The sequence below is a fragment of the Struthio camelus genome, chromosome Z, assembly GCF_040807025.1.
Source record: "Struthio camelus isolate bStrCam1 chromosome Z, bStrCam1.hap1, whole genome shotgun sequence".
NCBI lineage: Eukaryota > Metazoa > Chordata > Aves > Struthioniformes > Struthionidae > Struthio > Struthio camelus.
In genome coordinates this window covers 22,794,451-22,811,483 of record NC_090982.1, presented here as the reverse complement: position 1 = coordinate 22,811,483, position 17,033 = coordinate 22,794,451, and the positions used below count along the sequence as shown (strand labels likewise).

The 17,033-nt window shown below is 36.9% G+C and overlaps 1 protein-coding gene across 9 annotated transcripts in view; it reads right to left on the bottom strand.

Moving 5' to 3' along the window:
* Window positions 1–17,033, bottom strand: part of CCDC171 (coiled-coil domain containing 171) — a 162,714-nt gene that overhangs the window by 57,738 nt on the left and 87,943 nt on the right. For 6 of the 9 annotated variants that reach the window (XM_068927238.1, XM_068927237.1, XM_068927243.1 and 3 more), the window contains 2 exons: window positions 4,697–4,842; window positions 1,509–1,563 (listed from right to left, as the gene is read on the bottom strand). In XM_068927238.1, the coding sequence (XP_068783339.1) occupies window positions 1,509–1,563; window positions 4,697–4,842 (201 nt within the window). Of the gene's footprint in view, window positions 1–1,508; window positions 1,564–4,696; window positions 4,843–10,127; window positions 11,863–12,305; window positions 12,391–17,033 lie in introns of those variants that run through there. The other 3 variants (XR_011137725.1, XR_011137726.1, XR_011137727.1) reach the window with 3 other exon arrangements.

Genomic DNA, 17,033 nt, shown 5'->3' with positions numbered 1-17,033 from the left:
GCTTACGGTTCCTTTACTAGTATTTAATCTACTTCGTCGTGTTCTAATTTTTCACTCTGTGTAGGAAAAAGTCATGAGAACAAGAATATAAACATGACAGTCTACACATCATCTATGTTCATTACTGTTCTTCTAGGAGAAATGATATGTCAAATTATGAATGATTTACAATCAATTCTTTATATTTCCTGCGGAAAGGAGCATCCTGATATTTCTTACGCTTTTCTTTGTTCCTCAGGTTGACAGAACAGAAAAAAGAAATTACTCTGCTGCTCAATAATTAGCTATTTGGTCCTAACAGCTCTGTGCAATTCTAACAAACGGTGAGAAATAAGAAGCTGTTGTGGTAACTAACATTCTCAAAGAACGATGGCAGCTTCTTGATCACTCCCTGCATTAGGCAAGGTAGAATTAAGACATATGCAACCTTTTTATAACCTTGCCCCAAACATTTACGCATACACAGCACTGCTTTCTAAATCACTGAAAAGTAAACTTTTAATCCAGAACAATAAATTCTCAAGACCAAGGACAGAAAGCACCAGCTAGTGCAAAAACACAGAGGTATCTTTTTATCTTTCCCCATCTTCTTCATAAGAAGACATTAGCTATCACCACAGCATGCTGCAGCTAAAACACAAACGCTGTTTTGATGTTGTCACTTTGTGAACCTTATAGAAAAGAAAAGCTTGAGAAAGGTATCTGAAAATTAACAGCAGTTTTGATGAATGCAGAAGATGAAAATAATGATATAGGTTCACATATTGCTGGGAATTCCAGACGTGACAAGGGAAATGGACACTCCAAGGTAACAGAAATAAATACTTTTTTCCTCTGTGCTATTCTGGACTAAAAACACTTAAAGAACAACTGGTCCCTACAGCTACAGTTAAAAACAATGCTTTCTCCCAAATAAGTAATATATTCAACCTTGCTGGACCTTCGAAGAATACTACAACACAGCAAAACAGTATAAGTCAATGGGTCAACTTAAGACCAGGTGAAAAAAAGTTTGAAAAATATCAATTTTTTTGATTATAGGTTAAAACTTACCATCTATCCTTATTTTATTTATCATGTATCAAGCACCAAACCAGTATCCACAGAGCCAAACATCATATGACCACCCCATATGTGACCTCATTGGATGACCTTTGCCTCTCTCAGTACAGAGATAATTCAGCAACAATTACAAACTGTTTGGATGACTGATAGTGTTTACTTAGTAAACAGAACTGGTATTCAGTGATTGAGGGAAATAAAGTGAATTTTGTAGCAAGCTTTATATTAAAAATAGGCTGCCCATTTACCACAAAGCTGTATTTTATTTCACCAAATCTGAACACTTTTTGGATGCGAAATAAGTTGAAGGTAAAAAAACTTACACTGATGAAAGAGAGTTGCTTTACAACAATTTCCACCGCTCACTTCCTTGCAAACAAGCAGTTGTAAAAGCTTGATGTGATTAGAGATAAAAATGAAACAGTGGGAACGCTTCAAATTCTTACCTTTTGAAGAGTGGCTTCCACAGATTTCATATGACTGGCAATCAATTCTTTGTCTCTATTTTATGAGAAAAAAACAGTGTTTTTAATAAAACTGAAGCTGTACTTATGTACAAATTTATTTTCTGCTGATAAGAACTTTATAACCATGATGTCTTTAAAAATAATTTTTGGCAACTCAGAAAATGCTTTATTTGTATCTCTTCTGCTTATACTTCAAATGCACACTGTGTAATAACAGGTCATAGACCACTATTTGATGCATGTTTCAATATGAAAGATACTTCTTTACTGCGTAAACATTAAATCAGCTATGTTTATAGAAATATCAGTGGATAACTAAATAACTACACTTAGCACTATTCTGTTATAAGAGAAGAAATCTGCAGCCTTGGATAAAAAGAGCACACTGAATGGTTTCCAGACTCTAGTAGGAAGGGATTTTCATTCTGCAAAACAATGACAGAGTCTATGTTTTTCATGAAGAATTCTTGTACACAAAGAACAACCTTCTTTTATGAACCTGAACACTTCATTACATGTGCCATCAGTCTTTTCTGACAAAAGTACAATCAAGGATCTTGTATTTACGAAATAGAAGTTTAGCGTACTAATTGAGGCCTTTTGTAGACCAAGGATTCAGTAAGAAAGATAGCTTCAAACAGTTATGCTACCATAAAAAACACTGATCTCATCAGATGCGCCAACAGAAACGTAATTAAGGTAGCACAAGGCAACATTACTAGGGGAAATGAGAACATAACATGATACCAAAACAATCTATGCCAGAAAAGCTGATATATAAAACTATCTTTTTATCTCAGCAGCTATCTGAAAATTCTATTTTAGGAAGTAAAACATCCAGAAGTCAGAACCATTGTGTTCTGCTTGGAATGACCACTGCTTCCTCATTTTCTTGACTCACGTTATCCCAGCAGCAAAAATAGGAAGAAGCACAGAAAAGTAAGATTGGCTTTACTTTCTTAGTAAGGCTGTCACATAGATTTTGTCTTTTCAGGATCTTAACTTTCTTTGGACCAGACTGACAGGGACACACTGTTCAGCTTCTTTACCCGTCTCATTTATATAGCAACTGCTATTTATCCGTGTTAAGTCAGCTCTAGAGAGCCAGTTCAACAGCATTCACTTTTAAGTTAGTTAATGATGTGGAAGACAATCTATTCCTTGTACACTCTGAGGTGTTCTTCAACATAAAAAGGATAGTAACTTTAGATGGAATTTTGGACTGCTTTTATAGGTGGTCTGCAGGTGCGTATTCTCATGAACAGAAAACATTCTGACTATGGGTGATTTATTATCTTGCCTTTTAGTTATGTAAAATCTTAAAATCTTTGATAATGTTTGTGTGCAACACCTAGGAAAAGGTTTAAAAAAAATGAATCTATTGCCCCCCTGCATGGCCACATCCAAGCGTCATTCAGTCTTTCCTTATATGTTGACTCCTATAGGTTTCAGGAAAGTCAGAATTGGATCACAGAACTATTCTGAAGGATTATTATGCATTAATGTAGTTCAGCCATGGTAAACATGTCCTGGGTCATTTTTTACACGATGGCTGGGGAGCACATTTGACAGGCGATTTTTATCTAGCAGGCAGATGACCAAATGCACACAAATTTTGTACTTAAATCTCTGTCATGTTCACTGCTAACAGATCGTCTTTTGTTAATACTGCGTCCTATTATGAAGATAAGCAGAGCAAAACTGTTGGCCACTGCTGCCAGAGACTCAAGACAGCCATTTTCATTCCAACTCCAACCACTTTCATTTTAAGTTTCATATTTTCGCATCAGCACTCTAGATAGCACCAAGTCTCTTTCAGAATGAGCCAATCATCTTACTATCATTTAAGGCTGTAGAAAAGATTAAGAAAGAACTTAAAAGAAGCCCAGGAGCATGGGAATAAATCTGCTTTGCTTTCAACCATACAGGTTGTGGAAGAGGTATTAAAATAAGATTTTCTGGACAAGCGTTAAATCTCTTTCCCCAGCTACTGATACATTTTAAAGGGGAAAAAAAAAAACAAACAACTATGAAGAGTTGGTAGAACAATGAGGGGTATATTTTTCACTTGGTCAATATTTGACTACTATATACAGAAATGACCTTTTTAAAAACATTTTATGTAAAGAAAAATATAAATTCCTAAATTTGAGTACAGCTATACGGAAAGTTCTTCACTGGAGTGAGTAAAGTCACCTGATGGCAAGGAGGAGAGCAGCAACCCTTTGGGAAAACAAATCCTTCTTCAGGTCAAGTCTGCTTTAACACACTCACAGTAAATAGCATTTGTCATTTTAATTGCCCTGTTAAGCATCTCACAGAAAACTCCTTTAATAATTATTATATTTTACTTGTGCATAAAACCTTTAAAGTTTCTAAGCTATTGTTTTGCACAGGTCAAACGTATTAGGTATAAAAAGAAATTTTAAAAAGTTAATAAATCTTAGTCATGGACCAGTAATATCTGAAGTACATACGATGATAAGAATAACAGCTAACACATAGAGCCTACAGAGCTTTATCTTTTTATCTGACTATACGACTGCAAGAGGTTAGCAATAAGCTCATTAAAACCAGTGGAACATGTTTTGACTACGCATCTCTTCATCTTTAACATTTCTTCCCACTCTTCATGTTATGGTACAAAAAGGCACAGGTTTTATGGCTAAATCCCATTAAACCATCTGAAAAATCTTTACTGTTCCATAGCTAAAACCAGGTCGAAAACAGTTTTCAACCTTTTTTGCAATTAATACATGTCCCCATGGTGACATCGCTGTATAAGAAATATATGTATGGTAAGTAAATTGTATGTCTCTACAAAGGGATGTGGCAATGGGGGAAAAAAGTAATCTTATTTCTCAAATAATTAGAGAGAGAAAACAGATGTTGTCAAATCAGTAACATAACTGGGCAAAAAAAAAAAGCCCATGCTACTTTCAGGACCCAGAATTTGGAGCACTTTCATAGGTTTACTACAGAAAACATACATTTAGTATGTTGAACTAAGACTCTTCCTTTTAAAAGACTATCATTGAATTTCAAAGAGAGACAGCTGTACTTTTGTTTTCTAGCATTACATTAGCCAGGGCTAAAACCCTGCGAATGAAAGTAAGAATTGATCTTTTGTCTGTTTTAAGTGATCTCCCCAAGGTCCCTGTGCTCACTTCGCTGCCATGCAGAGGGCACTCTCTGCATCATGGATGCTCTCTTCCAGTCGACGCTTGTCCTGCTCCAGCTGGGTAAGAAGTCTATTGAGCTGACGCAGAGATTGATCTTTTCTTCTCAGCTCCATCTTTGCCTTGGAGAGACTCTGCAAGCAGACAGAAAGCAGAGTTACTTGTCAGCCCCAATAATTAACTTCAATTTATGCCACAGGCTATTAAACAAAGAGGAGTACAGACTGACTGTAAAGCAGATTTGGGCCACTGCATACTAAGGTTTTACGAATTATCTAACAGAAACATTACTAACTCACAAAACCCTAATTTTTAGTGTATTGTTTATTCATAAATACATTTTATAGAATAAAGTGTTTTGTTGACCCAACAGGCAGATATACTATGCTGTGGGTATACTTACAGATACTAGATCTAAATACAGTGAAAATAATCAAGAATGAAGCATTAAAGAGAATAAAATGTTTTGAAACCATAATTTTAAAAGGAACATCACAAGAAAAGAATTCTCATGCAAAAAAAAAAAAAGGAAAAATAACAAAGTAGCATCTATTTAAATATTCTGCACTATAAACCAGACAGTTCAGGATATAAGTAAGTACGAACCCAATATTCTCTGCTAGAGCACTAAATATATTTTTGCTGAAATTCTTGTTAAGACTAAAACACTACTTTATGGCACTTTCACTACTTTAACATGAGTTTTCCAAAACACAAAATAGTACACCTATTTTTAATAGTTTCTCTTAATGTTTCTCTCTGGCTTAGAATTAACACAACATGTTTTAAATCAATTTAGATTAATTCAATAGACGACAAATAGCACATGGAACTAATTAATAACGAACCTGGCTAGTTCTTACTTCTTTCTGCTGGGATAAATCATTAGTTTTGGAGACTGGAGTGTTAACGATGTGCTTATATTGCTAAATTTTATATTTTACTTACACTTGTTCATTTTGTCTTCTTTAGAAACAAACCATAATAGGTGGCTGTAAACATTCTTTTATAAGATGTAAATTTCCTGTCAAATTCTAAATCAATATACGGAAGGATACGGAATATAAAAAGGTAGCACAATTGCAAGAGACTGAGTTCTTGCACGCTGTTGTCAAAATTTATGGGTATGTTTTCTGCTTAAGTTTTAAGAACGCTCTGCATAATTTGTACTCAGGAGTACATGATTTGGACTGTGGAACACTGAGCATATGCATTATGCTGTGAATATGTATTAAGAATAGTATATACAAAAGTCTGATATACATTTGCAAGGCACTGAAAACTTAAAACTTGACTAATCTGAAAAAGATTCAGACCTAATCAAGACTCAAAAGCATCTCAAAAACAAAATGCTAGGCAAAAGTCCTACAAAATAACAGATATGAAAGAAAAACTGTGGCATCAAACATTATAATCATGCAAAGCAAACTGAAATCAGTGGATTGGTTTGGTTTTTTTTTGAAATACTTTTCTCAATATAACAATAGCAGTCAGTTATTTCAACACTGTATTGCAAGGTACAGCACCACTACCAAAAGTCTCTGTTTGGCAATTTACAAAATCCAAGCTGAGATTAATCACTGTTTAGGAAAAAAAAAAAAAAAAACACTCAGAAATTTATTTACAAAACCCTAAAATATAGAGGTGTTTAATATTAGAGTCTTGCTAAAATTAATGAAGGTTCATCCATTCTGCCTATCATCTTATTAATTTTAACTAAATATACCATTTTGCACCTAAAAAAAAAAAAAAGCACATAAGTCTCATTCTTCCATTGTGTTATTTGCATGAAGACATCAAAAAACGGGAGTGTTGCTTACAGAAAGTCTACTCAGTGACTATCAAAGACTGAACAGCTTTGCTGAAAGTAAAGTTGTTTCCAATAAACCAGATCTGTATTTGCAAGGATAAAAGGTGCCATATACAATTTAATAACACTGTATCTTCTTCAATTTTTTCTGTTTACTGTTTCTTTATAATACACAAAGTCAGCATTGAAGAATCAGTTCTGTTAAAGCCGTGTCCCATCCATGTTCTTGTTTTTTGACAGATATTTACTGGATAAAGAGAAGAGTCTATGGTGCCAATGCTTGGTTCACCCCATTTTCCTGATGTGATTGGAAAAAAAAAAGGGTTTTCGGGAGGCAATCACAGGACAGAGCTCTAACATGTGGAGGAAAGAGGAAAATTCTGAAAATTTTATCTTGAGGCAACATGATGGTTAACTGCAACTTGTGAGGTGGAGGCAGAGAGTGAGGCTCCAACATTTTGGTGGACTGGATGGCTGAAGAAAGACAGGCTTATATGAACACTCTGGTAAGAGGGGATGCATATTTATTTTGCTTTAATTAGATGGCTATGCTTCTACAGGGGCCGAAGTGCTGGCTGTTGCAGCATACAGGTTTCATCACTGATTGCAGACAGTGAAGACATTCACTAGGTATCCAAATCTAGTATGGGCTGCTAGCTAGTCCTGCAAACGAACTGCAGGCGTAGGTCTATAAATGAGACAGTAAGAGGGATGAAAGCATAAAGACTAACTCTAGGACAGACACAGCCAGTAACGTGCATTAGCTAGTGACGAAGCAACAGAGAAATGATAAAATCAAAATTTTCAATGAATAATTGCTTTTCAAAACTTTGCGAGTTAATTACCTAAATGTCCAAAGGATTCAGACTTCACCTATTAGCAATGTTGCAGTATCTAAGCATAATGTAAACAAACAAGCTACCCCAAAACAGTTTCAGCCTTCACTTCAGCTCCTTGCAACTGTGGGTTAAAGTCAAGCCTTGAAAATTGCTCAGATGCAGTTTAGAATGTTCTAAAGTAATGGCTGCTAAGCCTCTCCTTTTTTTCCTTCTTCAGATTGATCTAATTAAAACCCTTGATAAACTTTATGGACTCTAATATTTCCAGCTGAGTGACTGAAACCAAGAGGGTGTGCCTCAAGGCAGCAAGGCAACAATGATAAGCAGTAGGTTAGCCACTAATTTCTCAGCCAGGGTAGATTGTGAAAGTGTGATGTTCTGATATCCAAGAAACTGTTCAGGAGAGAATAGGATAAATCAAGTTTAATAACTCTGCTCCTAATTGTTCCCTCAATGCTCCACTCTAATTACTTGGAGAACTCTCCTGACTGTCACCTGATATTAAGTTGTTGGAGGCTGAGTGTGGAGCAGTGAGATAATCAATAAACATTTAGTGGGGAGAAGAATGAAGATCCCGTTAAGCAGTGGGAACCTGCAGCACCCAAAGCCCTTCTGCTCATGAGAAAACCTATGGGAGAGCCACAGTGATTGCAAAGCAATAATCCAAAGCACTGTTTCTAGGCCTTGAGGCCTTTAGGCAACAGTACATTTGAGAAAAAAAGGTTAACACGGTCACCCTAATTACAGCCCATTTTCACATACTTCATATATAAGCGAAGACAAGCCAATTAGGTAGAAAGGAAGATAAGGGAAGTTTTATTTGTATACTAATTAAACCCCTGATGAAATTAAAGGAAAAACATACAGCTCTGTAATTGTGTCTGAGAAAGGTCACTTCAGGTTCAGTTATCAGAAAAGCACAGCCTTGAGATATTTCACTTAATCCACAATACAGCCCTTATTTTGCTCCCTAGGTCTTAATATTTACAAAAATAAGAAAATTTCAAAACCTGATAATGCATTTATCTTCGAGTGTTTCTGTGGACAATTACAATTGTTAGAAAGTTAAGGCTAAATATGATAACAAGAAGGGAGTTTTAAAAACCTACTATGCCTGCATATAGTTTTGTGAAGATGCTGAGCTTTCACTTTTGACAAGTGATTTTCAACGAACTTACAAGCCAAACGTCAGTTTGTTGACATTTAGTAAATAGCCAATTATCTAGTTTAGTTTAAATGTTTAGGTATTCATGTCCTCGTTCAGGAAATCATCCCAATTGTTCATGTACATTCCACCGTAATCTAAAAAACATCACAGAATGGCCGAGGTTGGAAGGGGCCTCTGGAGATCATCTAGTCCAACCCCCCTGCTCAGGCAGGGTCCTCTAGAGCATATTTCCCAGGATCACGTCCAGGCAGGTTCTGAATATCTCCAGCGAAGGAGACTCCACAACTTCTCTGGGCAACCTCTCCCAGCGCTCTGTCTCCCTCACAGCAAAGAAGTTTTTCCTCAGGTTCAGACAGAAACTGCCTGTGGTTCAGTTTCTGCCCGTTGCCTCCTGTCCTGTCGCTGGGCACCACGGAGAAGAGACTGGCCCCATCCTCTCGACACCGTCCCTTCAGATATTTGTATACATTGATGAGATCCCCTCTCAGGTCCTCTCTTCTCCAGGCTGAACAGGCCCAGCTCTCGCAGCCTTTCTTCAGAGGAGAGGTGCTCCAGTCCCCTCAGCATCTTTGTAGCCCTCCGCTGGACTCTCCCCAGTAGCGCCATGCCCCTCTTGTCCTGGGGAGCCCAGCACGGGACACAGGACTCCAGGTGAGGCCTCCCCAGGGATGAGGAGAGGGAGAGGATGGTGGAGGAGGGGGTCCCTCCACCTGTTGGCAACACTCCTCCTAATGCACCCCAGGATCCCCTTGGCCTTCTTGGCCACAAGGGCACGTTGCTGGCTCATGCTCAACTTGTTCTCCACCACGACTCCCAGGTCCTTCTCTGCAGAGCTGCTTTCCAGCAGGTCAGCCCCCAACCTGCACTGGTGCAGGGGGTTATTCCTCCCCAGGGGCAGGAGCCTGCACTTGCCTTTGTTGCATTTCATGAGGTACCTCTCCGCTCATCTCTCCAGCTTGTCGAGATCCCTCTGAATGGCAGCACGGCCCCCTGGTGTGTCAGCCACTCCTCCCAGTTTTGTATCATCAGCAAACTGATGCTGTGGGTGCACTCTGTGCCTTCCTCCAGGGCACTGATGAATAAGTTGAACAAGACTGGGCCCAGGACTGACCCTTGGGGGACACCGCTAGCTACATACAGGCCTCCAGCTGCACCACTGACCACAACCCTCTGAGCTCGGCCATCCAGCCAGTTCTCAATCCACCTCACTCTCCACTCAGCCAACCCCCGCTTCCTGAGTTTACCTAGGAGGATGTGCTGGGAGACAGTGTCCAAAGCCTTGCTGAAGTCCGGGGAGACAGCATCCGCTGCTCTGCCCTCATTGACCCAGCCAGTCATTCCATCACAGAAGGCTATCACATTGGTCAAGCATGATTTCACCCCCTTGGTGAATCCGTGCTGGCTACTCCTGGTCACCTTCTTGTCCTCCACGTGCTTAGTGGATGACCCCCAGCATGAGCTGTTCCATCACCTTTCCAGGGATGGAGGTGAGGCTGACAAAGCCTTTTCTACGGCAAAGACATTCCAGCCAGAATATAGAGAAGGAAAGAAAGTCAGAAAGTGTAAAGAAAGATACATTCTAAATCTCACCATATTTGCACCAGCATGTAACAAGCTACAAAAGAACTTCATGTATACATGGTTTGCACCTATCCATGCTTCTTCTGTAAGATCAGATGCTCAACTCAGCAACCAGACTCAAAGGGTGCTTAAGGGAGACAGGGAAAGAAGTTAATTGCTTCAAACTAAAACCACACATAGCTTTCAATGTTACAAAGCAGCAGGAGGAGAAGTAGTACATTTAAATGCTACAATAGAGCTACAAAAGATTTAACAGAAAAATGCAATATATTTAGGAGAACACAACAAAGTAAAAAGCAGTTGGATTTCACAGTTCCCACCCTGCAAAAATGTCCCAAGAGCTCATGTAAGTAGTAGCTCAGGATAATAGTCAGAAAGAAGGCTGAAGCATATAAAAATTCCTAGCTAGGAGAAGTTCCTACCATTCAAAACAATATATCAAAATGCCAGCTGTAAGAGGAAGTTTAAACTAGTCTAATCAGTTTTGCTCAGTTCTCCGTGCTGGCATTCAAGAGGCATGTACTGCCCTGATCTTTTTATTGGCCTTTTTCCCATGCATTATTTTGCTTTATATATTCCAGTGAAACTATTCTTATTAGTACACTGATGTCCTACTGTTCTTTATGAGACAAGAAGACATATTTAGAAAATAACGGCTAATACATTTTCACCCTTCCACTAAAAGCAAGTATTATGTAGATATTACTTTGGGGAATAATACCTCTTTCAAGAATAAAAATGTGAAGTATTTTTATATGTTTATGTTTTTAACGTAGCAATCTCCACTATTCCTTTGGCTTCTAGCCATAGAAGAGCACCATGGGCAAAACCTGATTGCCAATGGACAGCCGGTTCAAGCTGACATCTAGTAGGTCATCTGCCCTCTCTCCGTCTTTGATCATTCTGACAAATTCAATGCCTGCTGGCAAATATGATCTTTAGGATGGTCTTTGAGTTCCCCTCAAAATACAGTCTACACATACCCTGAAGAAATCCTGGATCTTCGAAAGATCCAAATCCAAAACGTACAAAAAGTTATATCAATATTTAATGTTAAGTATATTTCCAGCATGTGTGACTGCAATGCAAACCAAATTGCATTAACTCATACTATACAGTGAAATTTCCAAGAATTTTTGTTTCTGTAGAGAGTCTCTACTCATCAAGAACAAACTGAAATTAAACTTTTTCTATCAAAATAAGAGACTAAAGATTTTCACAGAAAATAGTTCTGTGGCAAAAACCAGAGACTCATCAATATATGAAAAAAAAAAAATCTAAGACATACATTTAGAGATGTGTCAACAAACAAGATGGACTTAGACTTCTCAAGCGGAAATCAAACTCTGTAATAGCAGCCTACCCTATCTGGATTCACTGTGTGTTTCAGAGTAACTGCAGTAGTGTCTTAAAACAGTTTGAAATGAACTGTGTGGCTGTTCTGCTCTCAGAAAACAGAACTAACCTGAGGCTCACCACCCATGACATCCCTTCAATAACAGATGCTTCCACATACCCTTTAAACTTCTCTAGCATAAGAAACGCGTATGTACTCAAAAAGACCTTTGAATGAGCTTTACTTGCTTTGCAAAAAAGCAGTGATATTTTTAACCTCTTTCCTGCTGGACCTTCAGCATGACAGCAGCAATCTTTTGATGTTCTGACATTCTGAGGAATGACAGACCTGATCCATCTTCTCCGAACTGTGTGATGTAGTGTGGAAGTGCTTAAACATAGCGTACAGATCATAATATATCTGGAAGTAGAAAAAGGCTTTCGTTCTGTGTTAGAAAGTGCCCAGCATAATGAGATCACCGGGCATGAGTGGGACTAGTATGCACAATGGTAACACTAATCATCATAATGATTCTAATAAATAACCAGCAAAACACTGTTGAAGTAAGGGATACATTCAGACCTATTTTGACGTTTCTGACGTGGTCAGATACAATTGTTTGTGATTGTTCCCTACGAGAAGCCCTCATAATATTGAAATACAGACTGTGCTAATAGCAGAAAATTTTAGCAAAATCAGTGCTGTTTAAAAAAAAAATCAAGTAGTTATCTACAGACAATTAAGAGAAGTTAAATGAGGATGCTGGTGGCTCAAAGAGGGCCTGCAATACACAGTTACTCTACAATAACTAGAACCCCCTAAGAAATACTCAACAAAAAGTTCTATTCAAGAAAGTTACTTACTCGAGTGGATGGGGAAACAGAGAAATCTTCATCTTGCAAGAGATTCTTCTTACGAAAGTCATTTGAAACTGTAGCTGTTCACATTCTGAAAATGAATGGCATTACCCCTGCATGTCTAGATAATTGTCTGTTTAGTTACTGAAAAACAGGTATGAGACATCCAAGTGAGTTTAGGTACCAGAAGCATTTTACCTGCACTGGCTCAGGCTGGATTACATTGTTTCAAGAATTTAAAGCTATGTTTGATATCTCTACGCTACAGTGCGGTGAGTAAAAATGCAGACTTAGCCATGTATCTTAATTCATATCTCAACAACAACACAAAAAATCTATTCTGATCAACAAGAAAGGAATGTTTTTTAACATTCCATTTTTTTAACATTCCAAAAAGTGTAAGATATCATGACTGAATATGCTTTAAGTCAGCAAGCTCTGTACGCCTGAAAGTTATCATGAAATAGAAGTTTATTAATTTAAACACAGTAGCTATTCCTGAGTAATTCCACATACTCACATTTTTTTCAGACTAGACACACTCTGTTCACATCACTAATTTTCAGAGTAAGCATAGTATTAGAAGTTTCTATTTTGAAATTGCTTTTCCAGTAATTCCTCAAGTTTTACTTAAGTAATTACTTAAGGAATTTATTGAATAATTGCTTAAGCAAGCAAAGCTTGCTTAAAAAGCTTTAGGTGGTACACTGCTGTATTTGAATGCAAGCTGAAAAGCCATCTCAAATGAGGGACGTTCTTTTGAACACCAAGATGCATTGGGTCTGCCAGATATACATGAAACCAGACAGAGATAATAAAGCTGAATTTCTAAAGAAGGTTTGGGAAAATGTTAAAGTATATATATTACAAAATTTATGGGCATGATAATCCAGAATTTTTACTGTCTTCTGAGCTAAGTGAATTATATTAATATTACTGGGAAGCTCTAGAATAATCACTTGCAGAGAAGGATTCTAACTATCTTAATACAATATAATCAAAAGTAAAAATATAAAATTTTAGGCTTTATGACTTTTTTTTTTTAAAAAATCAGTATGATTAAGTGAGTATAAATTGCTAGAATCATATGCTTCACAGCAAGTCTACATGTCTAATCATTCATTTCTCATTCTCCTCCGACATACTACCTGCCCTCTTGCTACTAATTCCCTCCCACAATTTTTTAAACATTCCAGAAACCTGAGCAACTTCAAATGATGAAAAGAAAAAAGAGGGGGGGGGGGGGGAATGGATGCTGCTTCTTTCTCCCTAGAAAAGTAAATTCCTCTCCCAACATAAAAGCCCATGCTCCAGAGACATAGGCTAAATAAGGTCCAGCCCTACATCAGCAGCACCTTTTTTGTGCATTGAAAGTGCCGAGCCCTTATATAGCTACTTAAGTGCCACAGAAAAGACAGAATGCTGGGTTTTTTTTTCCATTGTTACACAGAGGGCACCCAATCCTAAACTTGTTACAGTTTAAGATTTAACAAAGATGTTTTATACTTTATGCTGTAAAAGAGGTCTTTTTGTAATTCTTGCATAAGCAAGGCACCTAATTTTACAGGGAAAGTCTTTCATGCTGCTCTGTAACACTGTTCTCACTATAGGCAGGCATCCACAATACTGTTGCTTAATTGTGCTACTCATTATTTAAATATGCATGTTACCACACAGTGTACGAGATAAAGATACAGACCGTATCCCTTATTTTTGTTATGGTTTACATAAGCTGCTTTGTACATACACATTAATACTTAATGGTAATACAACATATTGCTTCAATTTCTCATATTTCACCATAGGCGAAATGGGCTTACACTACTATCTCCAATCATGTCCTCCTGGTCTTAATAATTATGCATTATTAGTGACATTTCTAAGTCCAGGAATAGACCATATGAAGCTCTCCAAAAGTGCTCCTCCAGTGGACCTACATGACTGAATTTGGTTGGTTATTTCTATACTACATCAGCTAGTTTAAATAATTGAGGAACAAGGAGAAACCACAGCAACAAAAATGACAGTGACGAAGAAACATTACCTACAAATTAAATAATTAGCAACATTGTCACCTATCCAAAAAGGCATAAAATCTGAAGTCACTGAGAATCAGGTCACAGACTTAAAGGGCATTAGGGATAGGCTAAACTACCCAGCATTCTGTTTCCTAACTAAAATTAATAAACAAGTATTACAGTATACGAAGTATACTAGTCTTTACTTCAAATCAAAAATGAGAATCTTAAAAAATCTTGATAATAATTTCAGTAAACTGGTTACACAGAAATTAAGATTGAATTCTCAGTAGGAATATATACATTCCATGAGTTCAGTAATACTCGTTTTCCCAGTTAATTTATTTTACTGCTACAGTTCATTCTGCAGCAATTTCTTGAATAAGGCTGTTACACAGTTCCACTAGACAGTACTGCATTAGCGTGGGCTATCACATTAAGCAGTAACAAATAGTGCCAAGTATGTCAGTTTATACCAGCTGAAGTTCTGATCTTGCTTTAGCAACAGTTTTCCATTTTCTTTAATAATGAATTTGAGAAATTGTTGTTGCTGTTTTTTTTTTTTTTTAAAAAACATGGCATCGATACTAAAGTCAGCCTAGGCAGATTTACCAGTTTATGCAGGTTATATTCACACACTGAGTTTTCTTTTAGTAGAACAGTTCTGACAACTGGCACATTTGTATTCAGGTACATGTGTTTCCACAGACGGCCCCAAATGCTGTTTAGTATATGCATATTTTATTTTAATATTATGCTAACTACATCCTACTGCATGAAATATCTGCAGGGGGAAAACATGCATACATGATTCTCTTTATTCCTTTTACTCTTTAAATCTCAATAAAATAAGAATGAATTGATAAATATGTCATTTCATACTAAAAAGTCTCTACCTTTGTTTTTATGCAGGTCATTACTATCCCTTTTAAAGGCTGAACAGCAGAATCTTCTCGGCAGAAGGAATAGATATAGCGAAACAAAATTTAACTAAGGTAAAAGGAAACTTCTAAATCATTCTGTTGAGAATGTAAAGATATATTACATCCCAATATTGAACACAGAGATCAAAGGGCTATAAAGGCATACTGGTTGGGTGTCTCCTTTTCCTGTAGGCATGCTTTGTGGCATATCAAGTGCCAAAAGAGAGCACAGTCCTTAAGAGGAGTACGTTTTCTGAGCATGACACAAACATCGTGAAGCAGATAAGTTACAATTACTGATATCAATGAATCACTGCAACTATTAAGTCGAATTACTAGCCACATTTTTCAGCTTTTTTTTTTTTTGTATGTATAGTATAAGATAAAATGGTCCCATGATGTTAGAAAACCTAGAATATTACCTGCTTCATTAAGCTACATAAGAATTAGTAATAAACACAGCACATTATCAAACATGTTGGGTTATATTAAAAAAAAAAAAGTAATTATTCTAGTGAATTATCATTAACTTTTTGAGAACAAAAACGTCATTTCTTCATCCTCACAGCTGGGAATTCTTCTTATTGTATGGCAGTAAACTACCATTTATAAATAAAAACTTGAAACTTTCATTAGAATTTGAGAATCTTGAATTCATCATTTTTAGATCACTTGACTACTTACTTCACAGTCTGCAGACAAAAAAAAAAAAAGGCTTAAGGTGGGTTTACTTTAGTTGGAAACTGTTAAAAACTTTGAAAAAGGCCTTCCTGAGACAGCATAAAGATTCACATGGCATTCTTCAAGAATTTAAGCAAGTTTACCATAAATATATATTGTAACCGTCTCTTCATTAGGCAATCCATAAAAATTTCATTTGTGTTTTGAATTTGTTATTCTGCTACACACTCAAAGAGCTTCCACACTTTATCATGATAAAGACAAGACAATGTAGCTATAGATTTTGGAAGCTGAGGATGGTATGAATTTTGGAAAAAAAGACTTGCCCTTGAAAATCATCTAACGCCTAATGAAAATAGCTGAATCCAACAAATTCAAAAACCAAATTAGACAAAAGTTAGGCACAGACGCTCTCACTGTGTGTAGTTGAGAAAGGGGGTAGAATTGTGAAGGAATGTATCTCTTCCCTTATGCCACTGAGATACATACTTAGTTGCATTCACACAGTTGTTTGAGAGTTAGTTATGGCTTCACAAGAAGATTTAAAGGTCTTTATACAGTTAACTTCACAAGAGCAGAAAGGGAGATCATGGGAAAATTTGACTAAGGTGAAAAATAAAGGGACCCTAGAGGTATCTTAGATAAACAGCAGCAAGAAGCAAATCTACACATAAAGTGCTTGTATATCAAGAACCTGTATATCAGCCCTACACAGTGGTATCTAAACTACTAGGAAAAATAGCGTTTAAAACTTTTTCTAAAAAAATTACATGCAGTTTTAAAGATCTGTACATCTCAACGTAAGACGGTTACTTTGTAGCTGACTCAATAATATAACAAAGATCTCCCAGGCATCTGTATTTACCAAGAATGCTTTCTGTAGTCTTAAATGAAAACTGAAAGATAGCTGAAGGTCTTAAAATAACAGGGATAAATGCTATGCAAGTACATACGCTAAATAACCACATACTGTAAATTATGCAATAATACCATTTTTCTTCCAAATCACATGTCAATAAATCTTTCCCATTGCACTATAAATTCCAAGGTCATGGACAGGGGTGTTTATTAGTATAATTATAAAGCAGCAAAAATGCTATTAAGCTTTTAGA